The following is a 9,936-nucleotide window of genomic DNA, read 5'->3' as shown; positions in this document are numbered from 1 at the left end:
AACTCTTGCAATCTTCTTCAATATGATGAGTTAGTTTACACTCATATTTCAACTTCTTCTCCCTTGTTGTTTTTTCAGTCATCCTCTGTAGGTTTTTAAAGGCTTCCCCTTCTCTGGCATCCCTCTAAGCGTTACCACATTGTCGGCTTTTATCCTGTCCCTCACTTGCCTCCTCAGCCATGGTTGCCTCATCCTTGCCTTTGCATGTTTCTTTTTCCTTGGGATGAATTTCTGTTGTGCCTCCCAGTTACACCCAGAAGTTCCTGCCATTGCTGCTTCACCATCTTCCCTGCGAGGTCCACCTTCCGATCATCTCTGGCCAGCTCCTCCCTCATGTCTTTACAGTTATCTTTATTCAATTCTAATAGAGTTACATGTGATTTCCTCGCAAACCGCAGGGTGAATTCAATCATTTTGCAATGACTCCCCCCCCCCCCAAGGGGTTCCTTCACCTTAACCTCCCTAATCCAATCTGGCTCATCGCACATCACCAAATCCAGAATTGCCTCTTCCTGAGCGGGCTGTACCACAAGCTGCTCCAAAAAACCATGTCTTAGACATTCAACAAATTCTGTTTCTTGGGATCCACTACCAACTTGATTTCCCAGTTCACCCAAATATTGAAGATCCCAATGATTATTAGAAGAGAGCCTTTCTTACATGCCTTTTCAATCTCCTGGTTTATTTTCTCCCCGACAGCCTGACTACTCCTAGGGGACCTGTACGTAACTTCCATTGGGGTGTTTTTTTCCACACAGATTCTACGTTACCCGTCTTTACATCTCTTCTTATAAATTTAATTGCATTTCTAATTCCAAAACCCCAGCCCCTCTGCCAATCAGTCTGTCCTTTTGATTGGACAGATATTTCATTCCCAGCTCTGACCCAATTGCAGCCACATTTCTGTAATGTCCACAACATTCCACCAGCCGATTTTAATCTGTGGTCCAAGTTCACTTCCTGTGTTTTGTCTCCTCCACCCTTAGTGACCGTACCACTTTCTCGTTCTGGTTCCCTTATCTCGTGTGGCAGAAGTTAGGTTCCTGATTCTTTCCATAATCTGTGTCCTATTGCATTTTCTGGACACTTTAATAACTGCTCCTGGGCCCTTCCTTCTTCTAAAGTCCTGTGACCACCTATTTCACCTGCAGGGATCCAGATCCCACCTTGGTTCAGGTGGAAACAGTCCCAATGGTGCAGTTCATTCCTGTTACAATATTGATGCCAGTGCCTCACGAACTTAAACCCTTCATTCCTGCCCCAATCCTTTAGATACACATTTACTTCACTAACTTTCTTACCTCTTTGTCAGTTTGTATGTGACTCAGGTAGTCATGCCCAGAATATAACCCTTAAGGTCGTATTCTTTAATTTTGTTCCTAATTTTTGATATTCTCCAAATGAAGTCTCTTGTCTCCTCTTTGTTCTTGGTCCCAACATTAAACACTAATAAGTGGATCCTCCTCCCACTCCAGTATCCTTTCAATCTCTTCTGTCCTGGTTAGAGAGGGTAACAGATAGCTTTGCTCCTTTTGATTGCTTTGTCCAAAACTGTAAGAGAAAATGAGGACTGCAGATGCTGGAGATCAGAGCTAAAAATGTGTTGCTGGAAAAGCGCCCTGAAGGATTCATGAAGAAGGGCTCATGCCCAAAACGTCGACTCTCCTGCTCCTTGGATGCTGCCTGACCTGCTGTGCTTTTCCAGCAACACATTTTCAGCCCAAAACTGTAAGACTAGAACACCATAAGACATAAGAGCAAAATTAGGCCATTCAGTCCATCAAGTCTGCTTCACCATTCAATCATGGCTGATAAGTTTCTCAATCCCATTTTCTCACTTTCTCCCTGTAACCCTTGATTCCCTTGATACTCAGGAACCTGCCTATCTCAGTATTAAATATACTCAGTGGCCGGGCCTCCACAGCCTTATATGGCAGTGAATTCCATAGATTCCCCACTCTCTGGTTGAAGACGTTTCTCCTTAACTCCATTCTAAAAGGTCATCCCTTTACTCTAAGACTGTGCCCTCGGGTCCTAGTCTCACCTACCAATGGAAACATCTTCCCAACATCAGCTCTGTCGAGGCCATTCAGTATTCTGTATGTTTCAGTAAGATCCCCCCTCATCTTTCTAAACTCCATCGAGTATAGACCCAGAGTCCTCAAACATTCCTAATATGTCAGAGGACATTAGAAGACATAAGGTAAGAGGAGAAAGCTTTTGCGCAGAAGATGGTGTGTGCATGGAATGAGCTGCCAGAGAAAACAGTGGAGGTGGGTATAATTATAACATTTATAAGGTTTCTGAAACCGGCAGTTTTGGTGCTGGATCTGATACAACGTATTAATCATTTGGCTTTTCCTTAGGTTACAAGATCAATTTTCCAAAATCAAGGCAATGCCTATGGGGCAGTCTTAGGGGAACACCGGACATTGAAGGTGGGCACACAGAGGCTTTCTTTATTTGGGCATCTCTGGTACCCCTAGTTTTGATCAGTTATTCAAGGCTAATTTTGTTCATTTCCTTGGCAAAATTAAACAGAACATTCAAAGCTGGGGGGCCCTTCCAATATCATGGCTAAGTTGATTTGGTGTTATTAAGATCTTCCCCACTTATTATACCCCCCTGAGGATGTTTCTCTTGCTTTTTCCCAGACAAATGTTTTGGAAATTGAATGGTTGGTTTAGTTCCTTTATTTGGCACCATAAGTGGTCTCTTATCAATCTTACAAAATTGCAAATGTCCCAGGAGTTGGAAGGAGTGGATCTCACGGACGTCAGAAAATATCAGTTGAGCTCCCTACTACCTTTTGTGAGTGATTGGGCCTGTGGGGATTTGGCATCGATATTGTTGGACATTGAGGCCTTTCAGGCAAAGTGTCCTCTTATTAACCTGTTGTTTCTGGACAAAATGAGGACAATTACAGAACGTTGTCACAATCCAAATATTATTAATACTGTCAAAGCATGGAGGGCAATGAGACAGATAGAGGGCAATGAGACAGATGGAGGGTAATGAGACAGATGGAGGGCAATGAGACAGATGGAGGGCAATGAGACAGATAGAGGGCAATATGTCTAAGACATCTTTCCAAATTGCCAGAGTTGGTATCCCAAGGATAATGGCCTGGGTTTACATTCTGGGCGGATAGGGGAGTTTCTTGTTTGGGTGATGTGTTTGAAGATGCCACATTAATGTTATTTAATTAAATAACTCGGAAGAATGGATTATTGAGCAGGGATCTCTTCCGTTTTTTTTCAGATCAGAGATTTTATCCGAAAAGCGACTACGCTTCTGGCTGAGAGTTTTAGATCTGATACAGAAAAGAAGGTGCTCCAGGCTAAGAGCACTCTTTCAGTGAATACCTCTATCATTTGTTGGGGCGATGTTCCTCGGGTGACATCAAGCAATTATGGGAGGTCTGGGAGAGAGAGTTAGGAGTGGAGGTCACTCCGGAAACGTGGGAGGATATTTGTGAGAATTCAAGGAGGATTTTGATATGTAATAGAACCCATGCCATGCAGTTAAAGTTTCTTCATAGGTTTCATCTGGCCCCCGATCATCTGCGAAATTTAAACAGCAATGTGCCCCAAGTGTAAAATAAATACGGGTACCTTCACTCATTGTCTGTGGTCCTCCCACAGGCTCCGTCCGTACTGGAGTGCTGCGGCAGGAGTAATAGAGAGGGTCTTGGGGACCGAAGTCGAGGCGGACCCGGTTTCTCTTCTTCTGCGTTTGCCAAATTTATCTCCCTCAGAAGTGCATGGGTGAAAGGTTTTTATCATCCTCACTTTTGTGCAAGGAAGAACATTCTGATGTGCTTGGTATCTGAGAACCCCCCGGGTCTGTTGGGGTGGCATAAGTTAATTGTGGAACACATTCCCTTGGACTTTCTTACAAACATGGTGCAATAGAAAATGGACATTTTTTTATAAGACATGGCAGTCCTTCTTGAATTATTTAGAAGCAGATCTGTCCGCCGCTTTAATTTGGGGCTTTTGTCGAGACATGATGGTTTGGTTTAATAAGCGTAATGTCCTGAGAGGAAACATTTTGAACAAACGTGGTTTTAATAACTGTTGCTCTCGAAGGTTGAGAGCTGTGATCTTGATACGCTGAGCAGAGATAGTTATTTACTTATTTATTTATTGATGTGTAATGAGTGTAATTGTGAGTTCTTTGTAGAGCAGTGTAGTAGCTGGTTTATTGTTTACTGTTGTTGTTTTAATGTTATATTTTCATATTTTTGTAATTTTATCATTTTGTAAAGAAAATGTTTTTCAATAAAATATTTTTAAAATATAATAAAAGATATCTAGATGGGTATATGAATGGGAAAGGTTTAGAGAGATATAGGCTAAATGCTGGCAAATGGGAGATCAGTTTCGGGCATCTGGTCAGCATGGACGAGTTGGACTGAAGGGTCTTTTTCCATGCTGTATAAATAACAGTATGACTCTGTGATTACTGCATGCAGGGTCTCAATTAGACAGTTGTCAATGTGGACCAGTTGATAATGTAATCTATCTCATCAATTACAATAAGAATAAAGTATATAGTCTTTGTGATAAAATCAGAGGAATGGTGTTTTGTCCTGATCAAAGGGCATTCTCTTCTGCATTTTCTTGAATAAAATAATTGAAAGAACTGAGACTCAAGGGGTCTTTCAGAGAATCTGGAAGTTAATTGGACTCTGATGAATGCCCCCACCACTTCCTTCAGTTTCAGGAGACAGAGAGCTCCTGTCGGGGTGATGTTTGGGATCTGTCAGTTTCAGTATGTTTCAGTATCTGAGGAGTTACAGAGTCATAGAGATGTACAGCATGGAAACAGACCCTTCGGTCCCACCAGCCCAAACTGAACAGGTATCTCAACCCAATCTAGTCCCACCTGCTAGCTCTTGGGCCACATCCTTCTAAACCTTTCCTATTCATGTACCCATCCAAATGCCTTTTAAATGTTGCAATTGTACTAGCCTCCACCACTTCCTCTGGCAGCTCATTCCATACATGTACCACCCTCTGTGTGAAAAGGTTGCCCCTTAGGTCTCTTTTGTATTTTTCCCCTCTCACCCTAAACCTATGCCCTCTAGTTCTGGACTCCCCCACCCCAGGGAAAAGACTCATCTATTTATCCTATTCATGCCCCTCATAATTTTGTATACCTCTGTCAGGTCAGCCCTCAGCCTCCGACACTCCAGGGAAAACAGCCCCAGCCTATTCAGCCTGTCCCTATAGCTCAAATCCTCCAACCCTGGCAACATCTTTGTAAATCTTTTCTGAACCCTTTCAAATTTCACAACATCTTTCCAATAGGAAGGAGACCAGAATTACACGCAATACTTCAACCATGGTCTAACCAATGTCCTGTACAGCTGCAGCATGACCTCCCAACTCCTGTACACAATACCCTGACCAATAAATACCTGCCCTGTCTTATTTCCCAAGAGTAGGTTAAGTTTTGCACCTTCTCTAGTAGCTACATCCACACACTAAATCAGAAAATTTTCTTGTACACACTTAACAAATTCCTCTCCATCTAAACCTTTAACACTATGGCAATCCCAGTCTATGTTTGGAAAGTTAAAATCCCTTACCATAACCACCCTATTACTCTTACAGATAGCTGAGATCTCCTTACAAATTTGTTTCTCAATTTCCCTCTGACTATTAGACGGTCTATAATACAATCCGAATAAGGTGATCATCCCTTTCTTATTTCTCAGTTCAACCCAAATAACTTCCCTGAACATACTTCCAGGAATATCCTCCCTCAGTACAGCTGTAATGCGATCCCTTATCAAAAATGCCACTCCCCCTCCTCGCTTGCCTCCCTTTCTATCCTTCCTGTAGCATTTGTCCCCACCTTAATAGTTCAAATCCTCCCGAACAACTCTAGCAAATCTCCCTGCTAGTATAGTCCCCTTCCAATTCAGGTGCAATCTGTCCGTCTAGTACAGGTCACTTCCACCCCAAAAGAGTTTCCAATGATCCAAAAATGTGAATCCTTCTCCCATACACCAGCTCCTCAACCATGCATTCATCTGCTCGATCCTCCTATTCCTGCCCACACTAGCTTGCAGCACCCTGTTTGTGTGTGAGTATATGCGTCTGGGTTGGAGGGTCGTGAGTGTGAGAGAGGGTATATGTGTGCGTATGTGAGTGTAGCGTGTCTTAAGTCTGTGAGGGGGTGCATGTGTGTGTCTGGGGTGGGGGGTTGTGAATGTCTGTGTACAGGTGTGCGTGAGTGTCGAGTGGTCTAAGTCTCTAAGAGGATGCATGTGTGAGTGAGGGAGTATGTGTGTCTGTCAGGGTGTGTGTGAGTGTCTATGTATATGTGTGTCCGTGTGTATGTGTGTGTATAGGAGTGCCTGTGTGTGTGTGTAGGAATGTCTGTGTGTGTGTATAGTGCAATGGTAGTTACCTGTAGTGTGACATGAACCTAAGATCCCGGTTGAGGCCCTCCCTATCAGACACACACACACACACACACACACACACACACACAGTGCTACACACACACACAGTGCTATGGGCTAGTGCACATATATACACTCTCTCTCTCATACTCACAATCCCCAAACCCAGACAGACACACAGGAGACCCACATGCACACACATGCACACATATACATATATTTTGTGGAGTGAATTTGTACTTGCAGAGTTACATTGTACTTTGCTCAAAAGCTGCATGAATTCATGTAAAGCTCTATTATCTCACTTTTTAGATTAGAATCAATCTAAATATCAGACAGAGAATACAGGGGGCTAACACCTTCAACATATTGTCCAGCTAACACCAATTATAACAGTTAACCTGAGAATGCAACTTTTAAGAAAAGGTTTTGTGATTTACACATGAAAGAAGTGAAACTATCATGGTATTTGATCAAATGAAAGACTCAACAGACAATCAAGGTATTTTTCAATGTATAATTTCAGTTACATCACACTGTAAACTTCTGCGATAAATTCTGTGCCTTACAATTGTGTCCTCCACAACCACCTGATGAAGGAGCGTTGCTCCGAAAACTAGTGTGCTTCCAAATAAACCTGTTGGGCTACAACCTGATGTTGTGTGATTTTTAACTTAATTTTCCCAGACGCACTTTGATGTCCAGCGATACATGAATTCAAACAGCAAAGGCAGTAACTGTGCAGGTCTACTGTGGTGTCAGTTTCTTTCTCAAGTGGGGCAGAATATTGTCCTATTATAAGAGAATATCTCCACCCATCCCCCTCCCCAGGATGGGGGAAAATGTATTCAGGAAGCAGCTGAAGATTTCTAGGCAAAAACTCTCCCCTGAGAATTCCTACAGAAATGTCCTTGAGTTGAGATGATTGACCTTGAACACTCACAGCCATCTTCCCTTGTGCTCAGTTTCACTCCAACCAGTGGAGAGTTTTTCCCAATTCCTGTTGACTTCAGTTTTGGGAGAGCTCCAAACCCCATACTGTGTCAATGTCAATGACGGTGAAAGCCATTATTATCCAGCTTTCTTTATAACTGAGCATTAATTATACTATCATTAATATTTATACACATAACAATCCAAATTTTAAAATAGGAATCAAAACAAAGCAACTTATCTGAGCTTTACCAGGTTTAATAGTTTCCAGCATTTCGTTCCACACAGGAAATGGTAAAACAATGTTGAATTTTTCAGGAGACAGGGCACCATCTGTTAGTGAGAGCTCATTACTATTGTTAATTTTCCCATATTCACTCCGATGTCCAGCGATAAATGAATTCAAATAACAATGGCAGTAACTGTGCAGGTTCACTGTGGTGTCAGTTTCTTTCTCAAATGGGGCAGAATATTGTCCTATTGTTAGAGAATATCTCCGCCTCCTCTCCCTCCCCAATATAGGGGGAAAGCAGCTGAAGATTTCTGGCAAAAACACTACCCTGAGAATTCCTACGGAAATGTCCTTGAGCTGAAATGATTGACCTTGAACAATCACAGCCATCTTCCCTTGTGCTCAGTTTCACTCCAACCAGTGGAGAGTTTTTCCCAATTCCTGTTGACTTCAGTTTTGGGAGAGCTCCAAGCCAAATACTGTGTCGATGGCATTGACAGTGAAAGCCATTATTATCCAGCTTTCTTTATAACTGAGCATTAATTATACTGTCATTAATATTTATACACATAACAATCCAAATTTTAAAATAGGAATCAAAACAAAGCAACTTATCTGAGCTTTACCAGGTTTAATAGTTTCCAGCATTTCGTTCCACACAGGAAATGGTAAAACAATGTTGAAATTTTCAGGAGACAGGACACCATCTGTTAGTGAGAGCTCATTACTATTATCACTAATCCTGCAAACAAAACAAAATAATTGTTGTAAGTTCATCACAAACACTTCCCTGAGTAATTTTACTGAGTGTCAGTAAAGTACATGTCCTACCTCCTCTCCCGAGATACTTCCTCCTGAAACAAACAGAACACCAATCTGAGTTGACAGAGACTGACTGTCCATATCTAAAAAGCAGCAATTGCACTCACATTGTTACAACCTGCTGAGCATTGTCAAGTCTGATTATTGCAGACATGGAATAGAAAGAGGATGTAACACAAAGGATATTGAAGAGCAGGAGAAGGTCAAAAAAATTCAAACAACTGTGAAGGATTGAAGGAAACATTAATGTATTTTTCTGAAGTAAATATCTGACTTGAAAGCTGGCAATTATGAAAAGGATTGAATCTATAGATTTAGTCAACATGTTTCCATTTCTGAAGAACCTGAAAACTGGAATATATGAACATAATCTAATTACAAATAAACCCAATGGGGATTTCAGGAGAAATATTGTTATCAAGAAAGTGATGGAAGTATGGAATCCACTGTCACACAGTGCGATTGACACAAATGTATAAACAGGAAAGTGGGGAAAACCATGAGGGAGAAAGGAGCAGAGGGAGATAGTGACAGGGGGAATGAAGGAGGATGGGTGACTGCATCATGTTGGGACTGTTCACAGTCACGTTCACTGAACTAATCTGAAATATAATCCCTCACCTTCAGAAATTCCACTCTGTCTTTTCGTTCCAACTGTTTCTCCAATGTTGAGAGTTTCCCCTGAAGAGAATTTAAATTATCTTGAATTTTACGGAGATTTCGCTTCATTGGTTTGAGAATGTTTTCCGCTTGTTCCCTGAGATCTCGGAGTAAACTCTGCTCTTTCTCAGTCAGCATCTGGTGCATTTTAGTGAACTCGGATTTGATGTGGGTCTGCAGGCTGCTGGATTCCTCCTGTCAGGGGAAATATAAACACAATATGTTTCTGCAAAAAAAAATGAACAAATCAAATTTTGAAGCTGATCTCCATGGGACTTTACCCGAATTTTTGAAATCTTCTGTTTTTGCTGCTGCTCCATTTCGAGAGCCGCCGCTTTCTTCCCTGTGAGAGATTCCAAGGAAGATTTCACCGGATCCTGGGATTGGGAGAGAAAATGAGAAAATAAAAGTATTAGATCATGAAAATGTGATGAAATAATCAGGGGATGGAATGTGTTTCCTTTTACCTTGTCGATTCCAACAGCTTCTGTGATCTGGATGAAGTTGTGAGATTTGTGTTCCCGGGAACCTCTACAAATCACACAGACCAATTTCTTGTCAGTTTTACAAAACAGCTTCAGTCCTTCCTGATGTTCCTCACAGTGATGTTTACTTTCCTTCTCTTGTGGATTCAGATTTAATGTTCGAGCTTTCTCGGCCAGATTCGCTAAGGCCCGGTTTCCTCTGAGGGATCTGTCCGGAAACTCCTGTCTACATTCCGGGCAGGAGTTTATCTCCTGCTTTTCCCAGCTCTGGGTGATACAGGAGCGGCAGAAGTTGTGTCCACAATCCAGCGAAACCGGATCGGTGAAGAAATCCAGACAAATGGGACAGATTACCTCCTCGGTCAAACTCTCTCCCTGCTGTCTGG

General features: G+C 42.0%; 1 protein-coding gene across 2 annotated transcripts in view; it reads right to left on the bottom strand.

Moving 5' to 3' along the window:
* LOC122541448 (zinc-binding protein A33-like) overlaps positions 1-9,936 on the bottom strand; it is a 72,816-nt gene that overhangs the window by 32,636 nt on the left and 30,244 nt on the right. The window contains exons 2-6 of one of the 2 annotated variants that reach the window (XM_043678227.1): positions 9,347-9,442; positions 9,027-9,260; positions 8,415-8,437; positions 8,288-8,325; positions 7,604-7,681 (exon numbers count right to left, since the gene is read on the bottom strand). The exons of the other annotated variant lie outside the window; for it this stretch is intronic. Coding sequence (XP_043534162.1) covers positions 7,604-7,681; positions 8,288-8,325; positions 8,415-8,437; positions 9,027-9,260; positions 9,347-9,442 — 469 coding nt within the window. The remainder of the gene's footprint in view (positions 1-7,603; positions 7,682-8,287; positions 8,326-8,414; positions 8,438-9,026; positions 9,261-9,346; positions 9,443-9,936) is intronic. 2 annotated transcript variants of the gene reach the window in all.

Source organism: Chiloscyllium plagiosum, chromosome 37 (assembly GCF_004010195.1).
Source record: "Chiloscyllium plagiosum isolate BGI_BamShark_2017 chromosome 37, ASM401019v2, whole genome shotgun sequence".
Taxonomy (NCBI): Eukaryota; Metazoa; Chordata; class Chondrichthyes; order Orectolobiformes; family Hemiscylliidae; genus Chiloscyllium; species Chiloscyllium plagiosum.
Note: the sequence above shows the minus strand (reverse complement) of the source record. Positions and strands in the feature narration are given on the sequence as shown.